Below are 27,125 nucleotides of genomic sequence, written 5' to 3'. Positions count from 1 at the left end.
GCAATCCTTAAGGCACAAAAATTAAAAATCCAACCTAGTTCAACCTCTGCTGTACAGTGGGAACCAGCTGGGTCGAGTGACTAGATTAATATAAGAAAGTGAGCTAGTGGAAGAACAGGAGCTGGAATACAGGCCTCTGACTCTGAGCTCAGCGCCTTTTCACCTTTGCCCTCTATCACAGAGAAAATCTAAACCCTACTTTTGACCTCTATAAATTAAATGTCTCATTCGATAACAAAGACTTACCTTCTATATGTAAATGGGAAAAAAAAATATCTCAGGCATCATTAACATATGAGAAAGTTATTATATATATATATAACTGAAATAAGTAAATTTTATAATAGACTAATTTATCTATTTTTGAAACTTTGAGTAAAATAAGATTCCATGTTAGAATAAAATATAATGGGGAATTATAGTTTCCCTCCCCTCAGAGAAGCTCTAAAATAATCTCTTTAATATGTACCATGTCCAGTAACATTTTATTTAAACCAAATATTTTACGGCAAAAAAAAAAAAAACCGATTCAAGACAAAAAAAAAAATCTGATTCCAAATCTAATTACTAAACAACTGTTCCAAAATGCATGGCTGACATAACATAACGTTTTCATTCTTGTATTATGCAGAATTTCAGAAGAACTGTAAGACATTTCACTGTGGTTCTGATCTTCCCTTTTTAGAAAAGAATATATTTTCTTTTTTTTTTTTTTGGTGACGAAGATTAGCCCTGAGCTAACATCTGTTGCCAATCCTCCTCTTTTTGCTGAGGAAGACTGGCCCTGGGCTAACATCCATGCCCATCTTCCTCTACTTTATATGGGATGCTGCCACAGCATGGCTTGACAAGTGGTGCGTCAGTGCACGCCCGGGATCCGAACCCCAGGCCACTGCAGTGGAGCACGCGCACTTAACCACTATGCCACCAAGCCAGCCCCAGAGTATGTTTTCTAAAGTTATACAAAAATTAAAATTGTTGATGATTCTATAAGATATATGAAATCATCTGAATACCCAGCTCAAGGGTTTTATTCTATGCTCTGCCAACTAAAGCACAATGAAAACAAGACAACTAAACTTTAACATAGGAGAAAACTGGATGTTTAAATAACAGTAAAAGCAAATGCAGTACTGGTTATCACTGTTCTTCCTGTTTCATTAAGATTTTCTATGCTTTAATGCAAAGTAAACAAGCTATTTTTGGCAGCTTAGGAACTCAGGAAAATTCAACTAAACATCAAAAGGCTGCATCCATATTTTAACTAGGAGAATATAGTACAAAAAAGAGACTATTAAACATGTCACCCTTATCAAATTCCAAATGATAAAAGTATGGATACTCGGTGTCTATACAAAAACACACCTGAGTTTATTTACAACTTAGACTAGAAAAAAAGGAATTAATGTTTATTCTACTGTGTGCCTGGCATTTTGCATTTTATCTCATTTAATTGTTGCAACAATGCTTTGAATTACTTAATCTCACCATTCTACTGATGAAGTAATTTAAGGCTCAGAGTAACTCACCCCAAGTTATATAAGTGGCCATCCTTCAGTAAGACTTCTTGGCTGTGGGCTCCTAAGTTCTTTCCATTGCATCACATGGTGTACATTTACATTTCTTGCTTCAGACAGTTTTGCTTAATTTTTTCTAATAGCTAGCTTATGGCCAATTCTCAATATGGATGGCTTCAGCCCTGATACGAGTATAAACGTCATTTAATGGTCATCATCTTTGTTGAAATACTACAGTGAAGTCCAAAGAACGAATATATGATTTGTAAAAATGTGTACCTCTCTAAAACTTATTGCCTGTTTTAGCTAAAGGTTAAATTCCAAAACCTTGTCCAGAAGTCAAGCTAGAGACCATATTACTACTCCAAAAGATGCCAATCTACTCACAGATTTCCTTGAGAGGTACTTTATCATGGCATTGGTATTTAAGACCTCAGTTTCTTAAGTCAGATCTGAGTCTGAGTTTCGATTCCACCACTTGCTAGGCATGTTACTCTACTTCCCTACATCTCAGTTTTCTCACATAGTAAACAGTAATGAACTCAGGTTTACTAGGAGAATTATAGGAGATAATACCTATAAAGAGCTTAGGAAATAAGCCATCTATGTTGTCTATTATTCTTATTAAGTAATCCTTTGACAATAAAATATACATGCCCATTTCAATTAAATTATCTAGACTCACAGGTTTTGATAAAAATCAGGAACTTTGTTGTAAAAGTAAAAGTATTCCTCAAATTGCTTTGGGAAGATAAGGAAAGTGAAAAAGCAACTGAAGAAAATGAAAGAGCCAATACATGGAGAAAGATTCTTACCACCTGCTTTCCTTTTATTTCTTCAGAAATTCAACAGCTATCTACACACAAAAATTAATAATTTTACATTATAAATCATTCTATTGTTACCACTGTTTTTGTTTCTTTTGGAAGGGAGTCTTTCTTCTTTTCTTTTAATTATAAAGAAACAGGGCAAATAGAATATAGAAAGAAGGAGGAAATCAGCAAAGGAGCATTACTGAAAATGATCAATCAAAATTTATAGACATTATTTGCATAAAATCTGAATATATTAGAGAATTAACCTCTGAACATCTTGCCCTTAGACCACACCCTTAAAATTTTAGTAAATGCCATAAAAAGAAAACAATTGGAAACAATATTTAAAAAGTGAAAGCATAGCAATGATGATTAATGATGGAAAATGCTTATCTATGCCTATTGATACGTTTCAAGTCAATGCAAATTATCTTTGCAATAAATTATCTTTGCAAAAGCAACTGCTTTCCCAAATATGCTTATTGAGCAAATACGTTTTACAATATTTTATGGTTAAGACATATAAGCACTAATCACAAATGGTTAATCATCTCACTGCCTCTCATAATTTATATCATTTTTACATCTGAAATTGATAGGCTAACAAGCACAATATAAGATGGGTTAACTAATTCTTTCTCTGAAAGTAATAATTACTACATCACAATGCCAGTCTGCTTTTGACTCTAAAACGGTCAGCCCAGTGCATTTTATGTAACTGACTACCTGAGACAGACAGTTATGGTATGCTACAGCGGTCTGTAATATAGATATATGAAACAGAATTAGAACAAAACCTCCATGACAGATTGACAAAATACAGGCCAGATCTTTGCCATTAAAAAGTATTAAGGGTTAGAGTGGGGAGGAGAGACATGACTTGACATGCTTTATGTAACTATAAGAAAAAATTACAATACCTAGTAATACAGAAATAAAATAATTTGCTGATGTTTTCACCCCCTTACTCAAAGTTAAGGAACATAAGATTGACAGGAAAAGAATTAAAAATTTAAATCTTAAAGCAAATAAAAGCCAAATGTAACAAACATCATTTTCACATTTAACTCCCATTCATGCCCAACAACCCATACTAACAATGTATGCATAACGAACAAAAAAATTATTTCTCTTTAGTGAAACATAAAGATAACAAAAATTTTAAAACTGTTATCAATTATCAGGCCAGTTAATAAAGCCATAGTTTTAGAAATGTGAGGCACCCCACAAGTCAATGATCTGATCTTCCCTGCAATACAAAATTCATCCACCACATCACACAGATGGTGGTCCCGCCTCCTTCAACTAACTGGTGAAGGAGCTCAGGCTTCCTTGGGCAGCCAACTCCACTGCTCTGCATCCTTCACTAGAAAGTGCAAATCTGCATTTCTGGAACTTCTACCTACATTTTCTAGTTGAGCCTGTTTCCTCTGTCATATGAAATATTTTAAATTATTTTAAAACAAGTATTATACCTTTCCTTAGTCTTCTATTTTCTAGAATAAAAAGACTCAGTTCCTGGAATCATTTGTCAAATGCATTATTTCCAGAATCTCCCATCATCTTGATCATCTCTTCCTTTGTACATTTTAATATTTACTATTCAATATAACCTAGTATTCAGAATAATATTCCAAGTATGGCATGCTGGGAACATAACACTGTTATTTCCCACGACGAACAAGCTCTATATAAATCTGTTAGTGCAATCTAACCTTGCTTTAATGTTTTTAGCAGCTGCTCAATCACTGCTTGCTCATATTGTGTTTGTCATCAAGGAAAATCACTATGACCTACTCCCAGAACTATTTCATTCTATATTTGAAAAGAATTATTTTCCCAACCTAAAGTTTTAAATTTAACCACAGTTGAAGTCCATGCACTAATGGAAGATATTATTTTGGCACAGTATTATCATTGGTATATTCTAAATAACTACACAATATCAAGTTAGTTTTTCTGACAAGTTATTTTGGTGATTTGTTAGTCTTTTTTTTTTTTTTTCTTTGCAAAGTGGTAATTAGAGGACTACCATCTAAAAGGGTAACACCTGGATGGGTGACTAAAATGTAGTTTAATTTTAAAACTAGATTCCAGTGAAATTTAGAAGATGAAAAGGGAATCTCAGTGTAAGATTAAACTCTTAGCAATAGAATAGTAGGTTAAAGAAACAGGTTGGTTTTTTCTACCCTCTGTAAAACACCTTCTAGCCCCTTGAGAAATATTAGCTGACACCTCTACCCACAAAATCTTCACTTCTCTATTTAAAATTCTCTAAATTCATCGGAACTAAGAATGAATTAAATGGCTGAAAGACACTTTATCAAAACAGTATATCACATATTGAGTACAAACTTACTGCTATGCTGAACATTTTTATATACATTATTTCATTAACCTCCAGCAAGAATCCTCAGGTAGGTTGGTGTCATTTATCTCCATTTACAGGTAAAGTGCAGGATCACGTGCTTTGGCATCAGTGAGTCCAAAACCTGAATATCAGCTCTGCAACTTACTAGCTCAATGATTTTACGCAAGTTACGTAATGGCTCTGAACCTATATTTGTAGTTTTCCTTGTGTGTAAAATAGGAATACTAATATTTCATAGGGTTCCTGTAGATATTAAATCAAGTTATATATGGCACCTGATGTATGTGTTCCAATTATAACTAGGTTTTAAACAGAAGCAACTCCAATCTTCACATCTCAACCATTTATCCTACTTTATTTACCTCAGCAAGTTAGTAGAGAAATAACATATCATCTTGCTGTTATCTAAATATAAATTACTCTTAGTATGCTTAAATTTATGGATTTTTTTCCCCTCATGTTGAGATTTCAAAATGTTCAGTATAAGAGGAGTTAGCTTTTTTAAAAAATCATTCTCTTGCCAAGCTTATGAGACCTTCCCAATCATTTTTGACGGTTAGATGGTTGAAGAAAGAAAAGGCATCACAAAGATTTTCTTCAAGAATAATAAGACAGATAAACTTATTTCCATCAAGTTAGGTAACGGAAAATTTGACAGTATACATCACCTGATTTAATTAAGGCTATTGAACATATTATATTTTGCTATAATAATACTATTTGTAGGTTTACTGAAATTCAGGAACCATGTTTTAGTCACTTGTAATCCCACACTTGAAACATCTGAGATGTTCGCTAGAGGCTGGGAGAACTGATAATATATTCTTCGGAGAGTAATTTGCTCATCATCTTACACAAAGGAAGAACATAATAAGCGTTTATTCCTATTAAATATGTGTTATGTTCTTCTGGTTGTTCAAGAATGAAGCTATTTCTCCTCCATTCAGCCATGGCTGGAACAACGTCAGCAAGAATAAGTTAGGAAGGCATGAGGTCTCTATATCAGAGTCAAAAGATTTTCTTGAGTTTTTCAGATACTTAATATGCATCTTTTTGAAAAGTATTAAGGTAAAATAATCAACTTTTTAAAATTCTAAATCCATCCATAAGATTATTTAATGTGCACTCCTTTATGTAACTTAAAATTCCTTCCCCTTCCTCTCCTGCTCCTCTTCCCCACCCGCTACACACAACGTAAGCTGCTTATTAAAATAACAAGTAAGGCACATAGACCCCTGGACCAGAAGGAAGGGATAGTGAGCTATCTCTGATAACATTTATACTGTACAGGGATTCGTGAAACTGAGAATTACTAATTAAAGCTTAATGAGAAATCAGTAAAACTAGGAAAGTTTATGGACTCTCAAAAGTTTATCAATTCCTTCAGAGTGTAAAATGTATAATACATAGCCAAATTTCACTTTCATTATCCTTGGATAAGGGCATGACAGTCTTTTAAAAGCTGAACTGAAATGAGCAGGAAAAGCCTGTCCAGGGTTAAACACGAATTTACGCAAAACCCCAGTTTTGACAAGAATCTTGTCAACGTCAAGCAGCCACGTACACTGACAGCAGGACTGGCTGAGAAGCTTTGTGTCAGAGCTGGGACAGGAGTCACCAATTTATGAAAGCTGTTACAAACCAGAGGATTTCAAAAGTATGAAGGAAAATGGTTTTTCATAGAGAAAATGATGGAAATTTTTGTAACCTTGCAGGCAATACTATTAGCTTAAAGGGACACAGTTCTTCCATTTTGTGAGAAAAACTACTTTAAAAAGATTTGTGGATTTTTACATTAGGCCTACATTTGAAGAATCCTAATGTAGAAGTTCATTATACTAGTAACATTCAAATGGAAAAGAAAATTTTAATGGGAAATATAAAAGAAAAAGAAATTAATTTGAAGAAAAAGACAGTACAAAGAAGCAGTTTGGGTTTCCTTCCAATCATTAGCTGCTGCTGCAATCCAGGGTCAACAAACATCACTTTGAGGAAGGGAACAATGCTGGAGGCTGTGCCTTCCAAAGCCTTGAAGGAAAACGAAAGAAATGGAACCAGCAGTAACTAAGAACTTGTGTGCCACGCACTTCAATCATTCAATAACTGAACAAATTGTTTATTGAGCAGTTACTATGTTCCTTACAACAACCCTATGAGATTGCATATTTTTATTGCTATTTTTTAGAGGAGAAACAAAAACTGAGGTTAAAAAAGATTACATATCTTGCCCAGGTTATGTTGAACTCCCAAGTCCACGCTTTTTCCACTCATCCCAGTGGATGCAGAGGCTGGAGGAGAATTAGACTGATCATGTTAAACTCTTACAAGGCTTATATAAATAGATCAAAATCAAGTGCTTTCCATCTCATTTACATTTTAAATAATCATGAAATTAATACAACAAAGTAGATATGATATCATTTAGGTCCTATAGTTTTTACTGTAAAACACAAATTATCCACCATGCTATCTATTCTGAATGAGTCAATTGAGAGAATGAACTACCCTGAAATGGCCACAATATCAATAAGTAGCTACTATACTTTAAGTGAATTAATGTTTAGTAAAGAGCTTAGAATAATGTCTCGTACAAAGTGTTCAATAAAGTGAGCTATTATTATACTTCACAAATGTACAGTTCTACACTCTTTATAATGCCACATACAACATAAACAGTTTTTCTTTTATTGGTTTGAGTCAAGCACTTTGCTTATATTACCCCAGTGAGTTATAGAGGTTGAGAACTTAACACACAATGCTAAATGAGCCTTTACGTGGCACTTTACATTTACAAAGTGATTTTACAATTATTGGTGTAATAACCAATGTAATACAAAAGAGAAGCTGAGAATCTGGTCAATTAGCAACATGTTCATTTTTCTTCCATTGAAGAAAGGAATCCAGAGGTGGTAATCTTTACTGAGACAAATCTTACCAGTTTACCAAATACAGGAATCATCTTGATAAAATTCCTCCAAGTTAATGTTCCCCCCTTGGTATCTACAGACATGGAGCATTAACTCCCCTGAGAATATGACTACTGAGGAGGAAAGTATAATAAAGCAGTAAAATTCACCAATACAAATATTTTCACACTAGATTCTTCACATTAACTATTACATATTCCAAGACATTTATCCTCAGAGGCTTAGATGAATACTAATAATTGTGTTTTGTATATTCAATTGGCAAGGTCCTAAATTTACTTAATTTATAACTATAATACATTTTAAATAAGGGATGTGCATCAATTTCATAATTTGATAAATCTCATAGTATTTGGTTTCTCTGTTTAATGAGTGTTATCACATTCAGTGGCATAAACTTTGAGACAGACTATTTTTCTAAGCTCTCTCGGGTCTTAGTTAGAGACTATAAGTTGTTTAGGCTCTTTTTAGAATTTATCATTATTTTGGTATGGTAGCAATTAGAAAAGGATCAAGTGCCCTCTTCAATGTCAGAACAAGAATATTCCATGGCAGTTTACAAATTAACTTCTATGATTGTGAAGGGCATATGTTAACAGGATTACCTGGTTTCTTATTTGGATTTTGTTTTATAATTCCATAGCTAGTGGTGGACAACTCTTTATAATTGTCACGAAAAATTATGATGAGCATTTAAAAAAATTTTCCTCATTTAAAACTGTGTCCATGTTAGGAAAATCTCTATAACTGGGTCAGTAATAGATGGTTAAGTCAATAGATAGGTTAAGTCTCATAAGATTAAACAGTAGTTTTTAAATTTTCTACCTTACTTTCTTCTCTCCTTACTGAGATAAACCACTCTAAATGAACAATTTAGTAACTACCAAAACTTTTTAAACACTGATATCTCTCACATGCTTGCACACACACATACCCATATACACAATGTGGCTTAGAATGCTCAAGTATATAATTAACATTTTTATCTATTTAACGTATCACTACCTGGCATGAAGATGAGCTCAAGAAGGCCTGAAACTTTGTTAATATTTCTAGGATTATATTGTTACTAGTAAAAGCCTAAAACCATCTTCACAGGGCATTTTCCAATATGGTACTTCGCTGAGGTCCTAGGGTAATAATATAGTCATTATGACTATGTAGACTTTCAAATAGCAGATTCCTAACGAGAAACTGGCTGAGTGGTTAACTGTCAGCTTCTGCTTAAAAACATGAAAAGTTCTTCTTATTTGTATATCCACTTAACAAACTTTTCTTGCAGCTACTAAAAGACTAGAAACTGAGAATGAACTGTCACAAAATCCTTTGTGCATGATTTCTACTAAGTGTTGAAAACTTCTGCTGGGAAAATAAATACATTCTTGGTCAGCTCCCTCTCCCATTCTTCTGGGCAGTTCTCTCTTCAAAATTCCTCTCCTATTCTTGACCTCACTATTTTCAACAGATGACCTACTTTTACTTCACAGAGAAGAGAGTTCATTACTAAAGAATTATTCAGCTTCCCTTCCTGAAACCCAACAACCTACTCTCATCCACATCTATATTTATTTCTTTCCTCTCCTCTTTCTAGTGGTCCTCAAAGTACCCAAAGTCACATGTAATTACACCCCACTTTCTCACCATGGCCTGTTTTTATTTTTTTAATCCTTGCTCCTATTTTTACAACCTCTCCTTCTCTCTTTGCTTCACTGTGCCTTTGATGTAAACATGCTTGGGTTTTTACCCTGAGCTCCTTCACTCTTTATTCTTATCTACTATCCTCTTTATTTCCTTATTTCCCACTCACTCTCAAGAAACCACAAGTTGCTTTGCACATCCAACATTCTATTGAAAGTGCATTCTACAGTTATTAGTCACCTGTTGATTGCCAAATCCAACCAGGCACTTTTCAATTTTTATCTTCCCTGACCTTTCCAGCATTTTATATTGTGGGTACAACACCCCTTCCCTGCTGCCCAACCCCTTGTCCTCCCTGGCTATACCTTCTCAAGGCCCCGTCTCACCCCTCAACTGTGAAGTTCTCCACAAGTCTGACCCCAGTCCTTGTCTCTTCCCTTTTTATACACTTTCTCTAGGCAATCTCACCCATACTCTTTACTTTCGCCTAGACTCTGATGACTCCAAAGTCCTCATCTCTTGCCTTAATTACTGCAGTAACTGGGCTCCATATTCTTTGCTTTCACTGAAACCCATTTTCTATACTCCAGGCAATAATATCTTGAAGCAAAGATCACATCATGACACCTCCCTGCTTAAAATCCTTCATTGGTCCCTATTCTGAGGGATAAAATTCAAACTCCTTACCATAACCCACCTGATTCTTCATCCTCTGACCCCACTTGTCTCTGCAGCCTCTTCTACTGACATTTGCTACACTCAACCAATACCGGTGCCAACATACTTCAACCTACCATGCCCTCCTAGACTTTTTCTGCCTTCTCTATTCTCTCTTTCCTCCCTTTTTTCCCAAGCTAAGTCCTAACTGCCCTTCAAAACTTTCAAGACTCACATTAAACTTCATTCATATTTAACAAATATTTACTGAGAGCTCCCTTATGTTTCAGGTACTGTTCTGAATGCTGAAGTATTAGCTGAAACAACATCCCTGTTCTCATACTGATTTTACTTAGGGAATGAAGGGAGGAGCAGGATATGCACAAATAAACCAGGGCAAAGGGGATAGAGAGCTTATGTGATAAAACATTGCTGTTTTATAACGGGATAGTCAAGGAAGGCCTTGCCTCTTTTGTGAATCGGTTCCTGACTGAGTTAGGTACTCTCCATCTGTGCTCTGTTCATGATGAACACATGTTCGTTTGCTTGCTGGGCTCCTCTGCTAGTCTGTGACTCTTTGAGGGTAGAGACTGCACATCTATGCATTCCCACTGTCTAGCACATAATCGTTCTAAGGAAATGTGTTGTGCCAAGCGCTCTTCTGGGTGGAGAGAGAAAGCCACATAATCCGTGCTCAAAAAAGGCTTTTTGAAACAGATTAATACATATTTGAAATTATAATAGGAAAACCTCAATATAAAAATTTCCCTTTACATTTAATATTTTAATAATGTATCAAATACTGAAACAGGGACAAAGTGTCAAACAAATTATCGTAACTACATACTAACATATTCCTGAAATTATGAATAGCAGATAAGTACAGATTGAATAAACGTTTCATAGGAGAAATGCATTTTGCTCTGCATTTGAAAGCACTTGGGAGAGACTGAATTCTGAAGGTGTGTGTGTAATTAAGAGAGAATTTTGCAAGGAATTGACAAGTAGGTTGTACAGATAGAGTCAAAATAGGTGGTAAGACTTTGTATAAGTAAGTCTATTGGTTTAGTTGTAGGAGTATTTCATTTATTAATTAGAGACAGAAAGAAGTTTAAAGATCATGGTATTTTATCATGAAAAACCATAATCATGTTGCTGTTAACCTCACTGAAGGCAAAAGGGCAAAATAGGAAATTAAGTGATGTTTTTGTTTATCTTACTTTTTTTAACTCCCATATTTTCAGATGCTTTTTGCAATTTTTAGGAATTATTTTAAGACTAAAATTCCCTAATCATGATCCAGTTTCTTCCTGCTAATTTTATTTTGCTTGCTTTTACTTTTTCAAATAAAAAATGTAATACAAAATTACAGAAGGTTTATAAAATTGAAAAAATATATGTACATATACACATGTTAGAAGGACTATACATAATTCTACTACACTAAAACAACCACTACCTTCCCTGTATTCTTATTCAAATCTATAAATTGCTTTTATTCACTTATCATAAATATTTCCCATATTACAGCCTTCATAATGATCTTTTATCACAGATATATAATACTTCATCCAGCAGATGGATAATTTATTTTACCATTCTCTTTTTGTTGGGCATCTAACTTCTGGTTTTTTACGATTATCATAATGCTGCAATCTCTCAGCAATTAGCTTATTTCCTTTGCTCTTTCCCTAGGAGAGATTAACAACTGTGGGATTATTAATTTAAAGTGTATGAACACTTTCAAGGCTTTGAAAAATCAGAAGGATCACACCAATTTACACCGTCATCAGCAATGTATCACTGCAACCTTGCCAGCATGAATATTATCATTTAACTTTTTCCTATTAATTCATAAATTTAACACTGTACTTAATTGTTTAAATTTGCATTTGATTACTACCAGAGCTCAATATTTCTCTCTAATTTAGTTATGAAAGATGACACTGCTACTTCAGCAAGAAACCATATTGAGTGTAAGTCATGATTCGAGGCTATAAAAATAAATAAAAAAAGAAAACCTTTAAGAAAGTTAATCTAATCATGGCATGAGTAACTGTTATTGTGCTCCATGGTAATTAGGCATTAATGGCAAGCAGTTCATGTAAGTGGCTACTATTTCTATTATTTACACATAGCCAGATCAAGCATTCTTAGATTATGGGGTAGGGTTGGACCAAGAAGAGCTATAAGCTCTTCTTATGCCCTCATAAAGATCCCTTGATCCGAAACCAGATGTGATCCAGAAGGCAAGTTCTCTTTCTTCCTTAGCTCCATGCAGCCTCTATAAACTGAGCACCCAGCAAAGATAAAAGGCATTATAAATTTAATTTGGCTAAGGGTGGGCTAGAACTTACTTTGTTGAGAAGCAAAGATGAGGCAAAGTCAGATATAACTCAAAGAGCTGACCAAAGAAATGGCCACCAAATCCCTTATCTTTTCTCTCTATGATTACTCCTCAAGTTTAAAGATCTAAGTTTTCAGTGAGACTTCTAAAGAACTTTGAACTATTTCTATCCGCTTTCCCATAGCGAAAAAGAAAGGATTAGAGACACAATCATATTCCCATTTTCCTGGTCAACTTTACTAACTAATAGAGGAGTGATCTGAGTAACAAGATTTAAGGGACTTCCTTCTTCCAAAAATCTTTCTCCCCAACACTGTCCAAATTTCCATATATTAGAGATTCTTTGATGTTTCTAAGTATGTAATTCTGGAAATTAAAGAAGAAAGTTGAGCGTGAAGGGTAAGAAAGGGTAACAGTAATCCACACTCTGTAGTGAAGATTAATTTATAACCAGCCTGGTTTTATATTCTTAGAATACTTAACTCTGAAGCATGCAAAGGATAGGAATAAGACTTCCAATATGGAGAGGACACAGGGAGAAGAAAAAGGAGTTAAGTCATTTTGAATGGCTTTAAAAATGCACAGCTGTGGAGACTAGACTACAAAAGAATAGGAAAGAAGGTGGTCAAACTTATGATAATAAAAATTTATGTTTCTATAGACCTTGGGAGTTTACAAAGCACATTTCCATTGATCGTATTACTTAATCCTCACCACAATCCTGTACTGAAACTGATACCAAGAGACATTAAGTAACTTACCCAAAGTCACATAGGTAGTAAGTGGCAGAGCCCGGATTCGACCCAGGTCTTCTGATTCCTCCTGTGCATTTCCAGCTCCCCTGGAGCTGAAGCAGGGGCAAAAAGGGAGGTGGAAGTAATTTGCCCAAGACCAGCCTTGCCCTCTCCCCTTCTTTCAAAGGCCAAGCAGAGCAGACATTTAACTCTCTCAGTGACTCGTTTTCATCAAATTCTTTCAGGATAAAGCACACAAAATCTGAAAATGTTTCTCAGCCTTGGGTCCAAGAATGGCAATAAGCAGTAAACAACGTCAGAAGTATTTTTGGCTGTACTTTGCCGTTTATGTGAAATTTATTGGAACCTCAAAGCATAGTAATTCTCATTTCAGAAAGTAAAACTTGTTTTTATAATTGAAATTATTTAAAGCAGTTTGTTTAAAAAATTTTGTTTAGCAGTTTCAGTCAAATCTTTTCAATTATACCATTACAGAACTTTTTTGAAAAATGCCTTAGAACCAAGATACCAAATCTACCTTTAACCCACTCTGTGGCCATTTTTTTTTTTCTATCTTAATCATCTTCCTTCAGTATCTTTTTTATTAAAGCAATTATAATCACTAGAATGGATAGAATACTCAGTCTTTCCATAGCCAATTTTAAGTACTTTCAACAAATTAATAGGAAAATGTGTGCATCATCTTCTTGAGATATAAATCTTATATTCATTTCCAAATTATATCTAAAATGCTTTTAATGTAGGCTTTTATAACTAATTTTCTATAACAAAATTTAGAGTTTCCAGTCTCTAGTTTCTTGCATAGTGCCTTAATTTCTCTTAGGGAGTTACATATTTTAATTTCTCATCTTGACTATTTACATTTCTAATAAGTTTTAAACACATTCAATGAGAAAGTTTTCATTTCTTTGCTCATTTCCTATGAATATGAGGAAACAATTTAAATGGACTGGGCATATGACCAACTTTTTATCATTTCTAGATCTTTTTGTAATCAGCTCCAATACATCTCAGTCTCTAACAGTCTTTCCATTTATGAGAACTACTATCAGTAATGCCAAGTGTTAAGTAAACCTTAACACTAACCGGGGCATCAGATCAACTAGGAATATCAATTTACTCGTGCCCAAAGCTTTTAGAGGCTTCCTGAACTTTAAAACATGCTCTATTTAACCAGATTTCATTTGAGCATCAGTCCTGCCTGGGGTGGAACATATCAACCTAATAGTTAAAAGCGACTTGAAACCTTTAAGATGAATAAAAAGGCAAACACTCAGACATAATAGAAAACAAAATAAAAGAGGAGGAGGACAAAGAGGAAAAGCACAGGATAAGGAGGAAGAGGAAAGGAAAAGAAGGAGAACAAAAAGGAAGAAGAGAAAAAAAAGATTTACCTAGACTAGATAAAAAATTTCGAGTAAGTACTAATACTCTCAAGCTTTTGATACGTCTCCCTTTTCCCTTTGCTTTAAGATTTCAATTCCATATTTAAAAAATCTAATTAAGTCTAACATTCTTTTGGGTACTGATGGTCAAATTCAGGAATTCCTAATAATAATAAGATTTATATTATCTGATTATCTTATGAGGAAAAAATACATTAGTATACTTTCCTCCACATTATTTTAACTTAAGTCTTTTCAAGATAAAATGCTCGTTATATTCTCCTAAATCATTCAATAAATAGTACCAAAAAATGGTTACCAACATTAAAAAAAACCACAAGTCCATAAATTTTAGAATTTGAACCATAGAGAAATAGAATTAAACTGACTTCTAATATCTTACTTTGCAAAATACGCTCTTCGTTAAGCATGACCAAGAGCACTGACCCTAATTTCCTAATCACATGATGTGGGAAAAAATGAAATACTTCTAGCAAGATAAAAACGCTAATAAAGTTTGTTAAATTTAACACTAGTTTAGAAAAGTCAATGTTGGCCTTCCCCACTTACTTATTTCCTTTACACTATCTCATTCATTTAACATCCATAACAAAATTATAATCAAGACCCATGCCAACAATAGTTCCCAGATTACAACCACCTCAATTTGATGAAGGTCTTATCAATATCTATTAGGTAGCTTCTGAAAGGAAGGAAATATATCTTCTACTTCTCTTATATCCTTTTAATCCCTTAAGTATTTAGGTCGATCTGTTTTTCAAAGGAGCTTTGTTACAAAAAGCACTCAAAGAATATTTGTTGAAAAAATATCATATTAAACTATCATACTTGGGCTTGATGCCTGAAGAAGGACTCTTCAGTAATGAAGGTGACCACCAGGACTACATCAATCATTCAACAAATAATTACTGACCTCCTTCCACTGTTTGAGTTACCAAGCTGGCTCATGTGCTCACTTAAAATTCTGATCCCCTAAAGCTCTAAAAGAAATAGTACTTATAGTATATATCTACTGCTTATTTATAGAGTTCCTTTGCACTTTCACTAGCTATTATCCAACCATAAATTCTCCCCTTGTTTATAAGTGCCTGGAAAGGACACGTTTTTTTAAAATGAGAATTTTTCCCCCCTCCAAATCTCTCAAGTAAGCTCTGGAATTAGATCCAAGATTATCAATTCATCTGATTTAACAACTGTTACCAGGAAAATAAGAATAGGAGATCAAGAGCAATTAAGTATAAGAGTTTGTTAGTTTTTTAGGAGGCTTTTAACTGATTAAAAGAGTACTATTCAAAGGCTTCAGAACACACTAGCCTATTAGTAAAAGAGCAATACCAATGTTGAAACAAAACAATTTTTGGTCTTGTAGGAGTCCTCTTCTTCATTTAAGAATGCCCACATACCCTGTGTAATTAACTTGCTTTGACAGTTTCTTTCGATTTAGTGGCCAATGCCAGATTAACAAAAAAAGGGACTTCAGATTTTGCCTTACACTAGATTATTCAAGAATAACGAATACAAAACCACAAATGATGAAAATGCCCTTGCTGCTGGAACATATAAATATCACGTGGGTTATTAGGTGAGAATTACAGAAAAGGATAGCAATATTATAGAAGCTATAATGGGAGTCTTCACAAATGACAATTTCTAAAAGTTAACACATAAAAGTTCCCAAAATTAGAGTCAAGTTAAAATAAAACTAAAAGACCAGTGAGTTGTGTATAATTACATGTAAAATAAGATCTGAATTTTATTTTTATGTCATAAAACACTATTACTAATGGCATACGTACTTAAAAGGGACATAACATTTCAGGAATATATTTTTTCCTCTACTCACAGAAAGGTAAAGAATCTTGGAACACGTTTGAGGAGAAACAGCCTTTAGTCTTTATTTGTAACATAAAAATACAATATTCTATTATTAATAAGAAGTCTGGAACATTCAAAACAATATATTCTAAACATAAATCTTCACCCTATTTTAAAGATGGGAAATTTGAAAACTAGAAAGACGATAACTAAGACATTTTCCAAAGTACCTCCTGTAGACTTTCTATAACAGGTTTTACACAGAAAAAAAAAAAAGCATTCCATGAGCAAATAAGTTTGTAAAGCAATATGCACTACATATCTCTCTCGGAGATTTAAAATACGTATTAACCTGTTACTGGCTCAAAGAAGTCCTTTAATCAAAAAGTGTTCTTAATTTTTTTAACCTAGCATTTTCCAAATTTATTTTACCATGAAGCAGAACTAATGTTATCATAACACACTTCAGAAAACCCTGAGCTAGATGGACTAGGCATGAAAAAGTATGTACAAAAAATAATGACTTTTGTATTCTTATGATAATCTAAGCTGCTTAACTAGAGCCTCTTCATTATGTTTACTCAAACTATATGGTGTTTTTTTTTTAAGGCAAATAAAATGTACTCACTGTTGCAGTATTTCCTTTCCCTTCTGAATGGAGCTCTCAGTCAATGACAGGCTGCTAAGGGAGTTACTTCAAGCCAAGGTGTAAAACTCTTGCCAGTAGTTCCCAAAGTTTAATGGAACTGGAAGCTCTATAACACTAGAGTATTTCTCATAAGGAGAGAGATCAACTCCACTCTTTTCCTAGAGGTGTGATAGTGAAGTCTATTGCACATGATTTTAGAATAAATAGCATAGGTCCAGTAAAGCTCAGGAAATTAGAATCAGTAGGAAGGGTAGTCGATATACACCAAGAGATACCTACTCACGATAGGTAAAAAGAAAAAAAAGTTAAAAAAAAAAAAAAGCCAAAAGGATACAATGGTGTTTAAGAAATAGAGTGAAAACAGAGAGAGATGACTAATAAAATAACAAAAGGAAGAATACAGAAAAACAGAATTAAGTAGAGACACAGAGATGACCATGTAGGATTAAAAAGAGAACGCACAACTGATGACTCACTATGGTATGCAATCAGATATGTGTCATAAGTCCCCTTTTAGCCCATCACCATCAAGGTTCACAATCACTGACTTTAGAAGAGGAAGGATGCATTATGGGAGCTCTATATGAAAGGGAATAAAGTCTACGGTACACTGAGCAACATTATTTCTCTGCTTTTTTAGGTGCAGATGGAAGAGGTTCAGAAATTCACTAGCAACTAAAACAGAATCGTGTATATATATTTTTTAATTCAAAAAGGATGCCTTTCACATTCATAAAAATCTTTAAAATATACTGAATGATTGTCTAGTCAAGGCAGATACCCAACATAAGATTAACATCTTTGGGAACAAAGAAAAAAACAAAACAAAAATATTTCTCAGATTCATTTATTTTACTACTTTATTTCCTGTGCAATGAGTATATCAGGAAGTCTTTTGCCTATATATGCAAAGGAATGGTAAAATTCAGTGCAGTTTGAAATTACAGTTTTAAAAGTCCCGATAAATAAAGTAAATGAAAAAATAAAATTTACACTTAGAACAAATCCTGAGTCTACTGAATCAAAAATGTCAAGGAAAAATAAGTGCACCCGACAATCCCAGCTCCCCTCAGCTGTAGATCTCACCCATGATGCCTCCTTAAGACTATTTTGAAGGAAAAACCAAAATTATATAATATTCAGCATAAATCTAAAGCATCACAAATTTACTTCTTAATTAACCAACATCATAATTCAGGAGCCCATACTTAAGGTTGCTGTTAATAAAGGGGAGAATTAGAAGATAAAAGATTCTTGGGGCCAGCCCCGTGGCTTAGGGGTTAAGTGCGCGCACTCCGCTACTGGCGGCCTGGGTTCGGATCCCAGGTGCACACCGACGCACCGCTGCTCCCGCCATGCTGAGGTGGCGTCCCACATATGGCAACTAGAAGGATGTGCAACTATCAACTATCAACATACAACTATCTACTGGGGCTTTGGGGGGTAAAAAAAAAAAGAGGAGGAGGACTGGCAATAGATGTTAGCTCAGAGCCGGTCTTCCTCAGCAAAAAGAGGAGGATCAGCATGGATGTTAGCTCAGGGCTGATCTTTCGCACCAAAAAAAAAAAAAAAAAAAAAAAAAATCTTAATATCTGCTGATATTATTCACGTACACAAAAAAAGAGTGCTGTGGATTTTTCAAACACTTAAACTACCTTGATATTTAATGTTAATATTTAAATAATTTAGGGCTTAAATTGTTTTATGAACTGTAATTAAAGTTAGAAACAAATCTGAGTACTATCACTGAAGTAACTTTAAAAAGATAGTGCATCTTACATAATACCCTGCCATGTTATTTCACTTTAGGAATTATTTCACCTTCAGAAAAAAGGAACATGAGAGAATAATGTAATCTGTACTTTCATTGCTTAGGAAAACTGAGATTACCCAAAAACCTTTTAAAGATATTTATATACAGTCTTTTGAATAGATTACAATATATTAAATAATCAGATATCGAAATTCAAGGAATACTTTTGAACAAGTTCTTAAAATAGCATATTATTCTCTTAGTACTAATTTAAATGGCGAAATTAAATGTCTATTGAATAACATAGTCGGGTCAAAACTAGATCTCAAGATTTTCATAATAATCTATTAGGTTTAGCTGTCACAAACTGAATTTGGGCTTTAGGGGGTAGATATCAACATTATTTAAGTTGACATATCTATGCATACGACATGCATTTATGAACGAATCATCTCTCCCTCTATATCAACAGCTTTCATATCTCCAATAAAGTCCTTTTGTATAATCCACAACCTCCTGTGGGAATTGTGAAAGGCTACGTAACAGATGAAGAAATAAATAAAGCATATCAAATACGACCAAACTTTATTAAAATAAAGCTTAAAGATATTGCATGGGAAAAAAAAAAAAAGATATTGCATGGACTCCCCCAAATTCCACCACCATGATTTGAAATTATGTTCTTAAATGAGGTTAAATTAGCTGTACACTTTCATCTGATTTACTCTGTGTTTATACAACAAAAGAAATTAAGCACTGCCCACAGCACAACCTTTGAAAGGAAAGTTTTCCAAAATATGTACAGTGGAAGAAAATGTATTTCAGTGACCTTAATCAAATTATGCTTTTAGCGCAGAAATTTAAGTATGGCAAATTATGCCCATTAATTTACTTAAGAATTTATCAGCAAGAATGAAAAACCTCCCGGACTGTGATCAAACAGATGCTCGCACTTGTTACTGGATACTAATTGGCAGAATCTCACTGTTACATAATTCTAATTTTCTTTTGAAGTTAATGGTTTCTATAATAATTGTCCTCTTTTCAATATCTATTATGATCTTTTGATATCAAATACAAACTAGATACAGCCTAACTTTATCACTATGTCATTAAAATTACTAACATGACCTTGTTCTAATATACTTAGAATTCATTTTAACTCATTAATTTATATATCACAACTCTCAATCTCCTTCCTCATTAAATAGGTTAGGGTTTTTTCTTTTTTTGCTATGTTTCTTTTTAATATTTTTATTAATGGAAGAATAATTTATGGCTTTTTATTAACGTTATTTGAATTTGAAAAGGTAACTTTCAAATGTGCTTCCCATGTCATTATAAAATAAATTTTGTGCAAACTTATTTCAAAAGTAAAACTTTGAGATTGATAGTTCTTTTTTTAAAGTATGCTTAAAATGAAAAATATATATACTATAATTATAAAAAAAGAACCCAAACCCTCCTAAAAACAAATTTTACTTTTTAAATAGATAAAATTAAATAGATAAAAACTTTTTAAATAGATAAAATTCATTGTCATACTTTCTTATTTCACATTAATTTTATCTTCAAACTAAGGAGGAATAAAATACTTAACATTATTTAAATTAAAACTTCAGTAAACAAGATTTTCTCCACTTGTATTTTGTTTACAGCTTCAAGAGGTAAGAATAAAGATCCTCATGAGATATTTGTTTCATATAACTGGAACTATAACTTTCTTCTAACTTTGTGCAGTGGGCAGGGATTTTTGTGTTTTATGCACTAGCATATACCCCTCACCTAGAACAGTACCTGGACCTAACAGATATGCAACGAATATTTGTTGAATAAATGAATACTCTACAGAAAATCACTTAAGATAGAATGATCATCTAAAAGACAATAACAATCTATCACTTTCCAGAATTACTGCCCAAGATGATGTGTATGTTAAGGTCTTAGAACTAACCATTATCTACACAATCATAATTTTTCTAGTGGGAACAATAGCTGAACAATGATCATTTCCTGATACAAAGAAGTAAATCCTATGAACTTTTAAGAACGTTTAGAAACCAGCATGTTCGAAACACCCTAAAAACAGAAAAGATTTGTCTGAGCAGCAGTGCCAGGGTGTTTTACAGTAATTCCAAATTGCCTGTGGCATCTTTTTACAGATTTCCTCGTACTAGTTTTAGAGTTAAAAGGAACCAATTTGGAAAGGGAACACAAATAGCAGGTTTTCTTTGACCCTAATGTTTTCTCATACAGTGGTCAGAAATATAAAATAATATTATGGTTTTCTCTATATATAATTTTACACCATGAAGACTCTGTAATGTTTCATTTACTTTGCTAAAATAAGGAAAATCCTACAAACGTTCAAAGAACACTGAAAAAAAAAACCTAGAGAATTTATCCAGTTAAGAATGAGCTGTGAACCTAACATTATTTGTGATAATCAGAGTTCACTATAATGAAGACACTAAAATTAAAACAGAATATTTTATGATACTCAAAGAACCAGGTGAAATCTAGCTAGACAAAAAAATCAAGGATGACTTACCAAAAAGTTTAGTAAATCATTTTGGAACACATATTTTCGACATCTAAAACATCATCACTGAGTAAGCATGTTCTGGAAGTAAAAACGTGTATCCAGATAAAAAGGGAAAATAGATGTTTGGTCTACAGACAGATTTAAAGCAAATAATTCCTAAAATTCATGAGAAAAATATTAACACTTAGATTTAAACTATTAACTTGATTTTTATTTTAATTTTCCATACAAGACACTATTAACTTGGTCATTGAGTTTCTTAATATTTCATGCTTTTCATTTAATGATTTATCCTTATAGCTTTAAGAGACAATATAGGCAATTGATTTCTATAAAGGCTTTTGGTTTATATGTAGGCTTTTTGGGTTGTTCTTCCTGCAAACTATTAAAAATATCTTCAATGAATGATCATTGCTACATTTAAGAAAACAAGAGGTTTTCCAAAATCTCGAGCCAATAACAAACATAAACCTTAGTAAAAGATACAATATCATTGCACAATTAAACATAGTAATGCATGTACGTAGTGCAAGAATAAAAAAATTAAAAAATACACAATCAAAAGTGTGAGTGAATAATTATGCTAAGGCTTCTGACAACTTCGCTGCCCTTTTTCTATTTTGACTTGTCAATTAGAGTTACCTTTTTATTGGTATACTGAATGTTTTGTTTTAACTTAAAACTTGTTACGATTCCCCAGTTACAAAAAAAAAAAGTGCTCATAGACCCCAACATTAATATTCTCAGAGGCTAAGAGAACTCTAACTCTACATTAAATATACTGACTGCTACATAGACTGTTTTTCTTCAGGGGCTTTTTATGTATATATGCACATATGTATTTGTAAAAAACGGAGATGGGTGAAGATATGTTAAGCTGGTGGCTTTTATATATCAAGAAGGAGATGCTTCCACAACTAAGTCAATTATTCATGCAGATAAAGATGAAAGGACAATCTTATCCTCAATAATGATGTTCACGATCCAAAAGTATTTGTTATACTAATTTACGTAAAATAATAAAACATCAACAATCACTTGATTATTTGTAAGTAGGAGAAAAAAAATACCAGAATGTCCAAAAGATTTAGTGATTCTATCCTGCTTCTTCCTGCAAAATATTTCAAGCATCTTATAAAAGATTTTTAAGTTGATTTCAGAAAATGTAAATAAGTAAAAAATAGCATAATAAAGCATAGATGAGTATTCATAAATGGGTAGAAAGAATATGAAAGTATTGCTGTGGTTCAGAACAGAATCACTACATGGGCTGTGACATCCAATAAATTTATAGTCCAGCTAAGTTTACATAAACCTAAAACCAGTTATAAAGCAATGAGGACTATTAAGTGGGAAAAAGGAAAAGTCACTGACTGTAGAAAGAAAATTATCACTTCAGTACCAAACATCTCTAAATGCAAGAGCTACAGTGAGGAATGACAAATACGCTCATCAGTTATGGACACTCTGGAATAGAAAAAGGAAGTAGAGAAGAAACAAAGTGAGAAAACTAATTTTTTTTTTAGAGAGAAAAGAATAAAATTAATCTCTTATTAAATCTTGTAAAAAATTAAAAAAAAAACTAAATAACGTAAAAATTCTATTTTGAATCTTGGCTGGAACAGCTAAAAACATTTGGGAGCACATGATAAATAGCAAACCAGGACTCAATTTCTAGAAATACAGACTCAATAAATAATTACTTTTACCATTAAAACTAGATTAAAATGTGAGTATTAATGGAAAAAAGAGAATGAAAATAGTCATCATATGAGAATCAGAAGGGCAAAAATATGGCTACATTAAGTTTCTCCAAGAAAAGAAAGACATAAATTAGATATTGATGGTATTTCAGTCTTTTAGGGAAAAAGCAACTAAACTTCAGAGAATGAGAGTGAGGGAAAGGATCTCAACTAAACATATGAATCATTAGTAATGTTATACTGTAAAATATGAAAAGATAAATTGTCTAGAAAATGAAAGTTTTCCTAGAACAAAAAGGCAAAGAACAAAGATCCATGGCCCAAAACACGATTACTAGCACCAGGTTTTTTGTTGTTAATTTATTTATCATTTTGGGGGGGGGGGGTGGATAACACTGAGGACGTGACAGAAAAATGTAAAAAGACCAAAACTAAACTAAACTAAAAACAGCTCATGAAAAAACAGTGTATGCTTCAATGATGTCTTGATGATAAAATTTTCTAGTATATTTTGATATTTTAGGGAAACAGCAATAACTTAGGCTTCTAATGATAAGTTTATTAACAGCTACTCACAAATTGGAGAAAAGAAAGAAATTAAAAAAAATTTATAAAACTAATTCAATTATACTTTGTCCTCCTGTTTTTGCCTAAATGTAGTTGAGAATCTATCTATATAAAGTCACATAAGTCCTATGTAAAATGGACTCCATGAGGCCAATATGTTCTAAATTACATCATCAAAATTATCACACGGCTTTGACATAACATTTGGCAATAAAGTTAATCAAATAATTATTAAACAGAGCTATTTATAATTAATTTGTACATATATATAAATATATGTGTAGTAAATGCAGTGTGAATTCATATATAAAGTGTTTTTGTTAATTTTACATGTAACTAAAATAATAAGGAATATACACGTATTCAACAGAGATTTAAATTTGACAACTGCTGGACATTATTTAGTCAAATTTAAAGTAAAAAACTGGGAAGAAACAAAATATGCATAAAAACCCATCTTAAACATACAAATTTTTGGCAAACGTAAATACGGGCACCTATTTCCAAAGCATAATATAACAAAGCATTATACAAGAAAAGTAATTCCAATGTATTCATTTTTATTGTAGTTCAGTAATTATTAAATCAAAATCTTACTTTAGGGGTAGCATTTTTAAGCAAATTCAAAATACTTTTCCACTTGCAAGTTTTGTAAGACTATGACTAATCTTTTAGAACCATGTGTTTGCTTCAAAATAGCTTATGCCTTTGTATAGAATTTGGATCACGTACCCATGCCTCTGTTTGAATGGGCCTGATGTTGCTTAGTAGCACCTCTTCATAGTTTCCATAATCAATGAATTTAACAACTGCTGTCATACCTGAAGAATGAAGAGCTTCAACTTCTGCTCGGTAAAACTGAGGAGACAAAAAGGAGTTTTAAATATGACAATCAATAATGTCCACAAAGGACAATATTTAAGGGAAATGTAAAGACTCAAAGTGTTACAGTGTGTAATATTATTTTTGAAAGCTCATTTTTTTAATTAATTATTTTATTGAGATATAATTGACATATAACATTGTATTAGTTTTAGGTGTACAACATAATGATTTGATATATGTATATATTATGAAATGATTACCACAATAAGTTTAGTTAACGTCCATCACCACACATAGTTACCAAAATTTTTTTTCCTGTAATGAGAACTTTTAAGATCTACTCTTTTAGCAACTTTCAAATATACAATATTTTTAAGAAAATAATTTTTAAGAGGATAATATTGTTAAGAAAGAAAACTTACCTTTGGATAACCACAAATTGGCTAAAAAAAGAGAACAATTCTCTCATCTATATGAGTTCTGACATATATTGAGCAGTAGTAACACTTCAGGACAGAACTAAGAGGGTCAGTAGAGAAGCATATTCGCTTGCTAAATGGCTGTGAAAAGATCCAGTGTTATGTTTTGTTGTTAGCCACTGAAGCCCTTTGACTAATTAATGTTAGTAAGACAATTCTTATGTACTAATCAGAATATATAACAATGGAGTAATTTATTTAAAACATAGGAATATATGCCAAAAATAAATGTCGAAGAAGGCTCATTGCTGCAGTCATCACAGGCAGCTGGGGTGAAGTAGGGATGTCAGGTAAGGAGTAAGCACACTACTTATATTCAGGATTTACAAGATTTGAGACACTGCAAGACCAGACACTTTTATTTTATCAGTTTACTTAGTGTAATTTGGCTCTGCAAATTAAGGCATCTTAACAAACTCACAAGGAACTGATTTATATAACAACTACAATTTTAAAATTTATCTGTTAAGGTAATTGGGAGTAGGTCAACTGGTTGGAGTACTCCTCCACTATAGGTCAAGCCATTTAGGACCCGAATTATAGGTCTGAATGTTGCTTAGTGAACATGAAATGGAAATAAAAAACTATTTACTTATAAGGAATATTTTCTTCAACCTAGGGTAGTTGGATGTTCTACTATAACACTATCTACTCTAACAGTATCTCTTAACAGGCTCACCAGAATCAGAAAATGCTAAAGGCAACAAAAATTCTTATTCTCCACATCCTTCTAAAATATGAGTTAACCTGGATGTACTAGGAAAGAATCTGTTTTTACTGATCGACTAGTATACTTCATACTACAAAGGTCATTAAGTTAATCCATGGTGTTTCCTTCCCGGGTCTGGATACTACCAAGTTTAGATACACCACGCTGGAATTTTATTTCAGAGTTCTTGATACACAATCACCTCTCTCTCTTCCTTCTTTATTTCTTAGCCTCACACTTCTGTGTTCTATGAATTGTTGTATTTCTCGACCTATGCTTCAATTGTAAGCTTCTCAGATAATTACGTCAATTTAGGTAAGTTCAACAATGAGTCATAATATATTTTAGGGAATCAAATAAGTTGATATCCTTTTAGGAACTTACAGTTTAATAAAGACAACTCGTGTGAAAAATGACTTATATATAATGTGGAAAATACTGTAATAAAGGTGTAGTGATACCACACTTAATAAGGCTGAGGAGTTCGGGAAGAGCTTCCTGAGACAGACGACAAGGGATACGGTCTTCAAGGATGAAGAGGGTTTAGCCAAGTAAAGAACTGAGGAGGGTGCTCAGGGAAAGTTAAGGGACATAAAACATAAAGATGAGTGCAGGAAACTACAAATAGGTTAAAATTAATTATGGCATAATTTGAGAAGAAGGGTCAACAAATAGGGAATTAGACAGGACAAGAAGGGAAGGGCCAGCTCATAGAGGCTCTATGTGCATGCCAGAGTCTGTATTTATTCTACAGGTGAAAGATTTTAACTAGGAAGAATGTCATGGTCTCAGACCAGGATCATGGTGGTGGCAGTTAACATGACAAATTTAAGAGGAATAAGGTTTGAGGCAAGGAGACCAATTTGGAGGTTGTTACAGTATTCCAGGTGAGGGGGCAGAAAGTTATGGTAGTTATGGCAATCTATAGAGAAGGAGGAGAATTGTCCCAATCCTCAAATCCTTCAATGGAAACAAAGCTCGAGAGAAGGCAAGATATTATGAGCTTTTTTTAAATGATACATTATATTGATTGATTAACTATCTCCAAAACATCATTTTAACGCAATTAAGATTATGGTTTCTTAATGACAGCTATAGCCAATGTCTTTACCCTGGTCCCTGGCTAGAAAGTTGGAAAGTTGCCTATTCTTGACAAGACATTTAAGAGCTATCTCTTAAGTCAGGTGGTTTCAGAAGATAACTAACCCCATCTCTTCCAAAGCATGAATATTATTTACCTTATTTGCTTAATGGTGTAAGCTATATAGAGCCTACAATCCCTCACTCTAAACTGAAAGTATACATCCAATTAAAATCAAAGTAGTCACCTTAGAAGATCATCCAATGATTCTAAGAACACTCTAAAAGCTCAAAACATTTTGGGAATTGTTACGTAGTGTCTTCCAGAATGACTTTATTTTGAATATATTCAGCAGAGGCAATTAATGAATTCAGTATTATTGATTTTTTGAAACAATTATAATTAAAAGTAAAGCTTTATTAACAATCTCAGCAGGTATTTGAAGGCAATTGGGTAATAGCACAGCCAGAAGTACCTGACACATCACAAGCACTTGACACTTAGCAGCTATTCAACTATGGTTTGCTGAATACTCAATATTTGTGGAAGAATTTGTCTGCTAAGTC

At 33.1% G+C, this 27,125-nt stretch overlaps 1 protein-coding gene across 7 annotated transcripts in view; it reads right to left on the bottom strand.

The window, feature by feature from the left end:
- The window catches only part of TDRD3 (tudor domain containing 3), a 171,992-nt gene that overhangs the window by 28,754 nt on the left and 116,113 nt on the right, over positions 1–27,125 (bottom strand). For 4 of the 7 annotated variants that reach the window (XM_058548277.1, XM_058548279.1, XM_058548278.1 and 1 more), the window contains exons 12-13: positions 24,198–24,323; positions 13,034–13,119 (exon numbers count right to left, since the gene is read on the bottom strand). In XM_058548277.1, the coding sequence (XP_058404260.1) occupies positions 13,034–13,119; positions 24,198–24,323 (212 nt within the window). The remainder of the gene's footprint in view (positions 1–13,033; positions 13,120–24,197; positions 24,324–27,125) is intronic. The other 3 variants (XM_058548282.1, XM_058548281.1, XM_058548280.1) reach the window with 1 other exon arrangement.

This window comes from Diceros bicornis, chromosome 9 (genome assembly GCF_020826845.1).
Source record: "Diceros bicornis minor isolate mBicDic1 chromosome 9, mDicBic1.mat.cur, whole genome shotgun sequence".
NCBI lineage: Eukaryota > Metazoa > Chordata > Mammalia > Perissodactyla > Rhinocerotidae > Diceros > Diceros bicornis.
The sequence above is the reverse complement of the archived record's forward strand: the minus strand, read 5'-3'. Positions and strand labels throughout refer to the sequence as shown.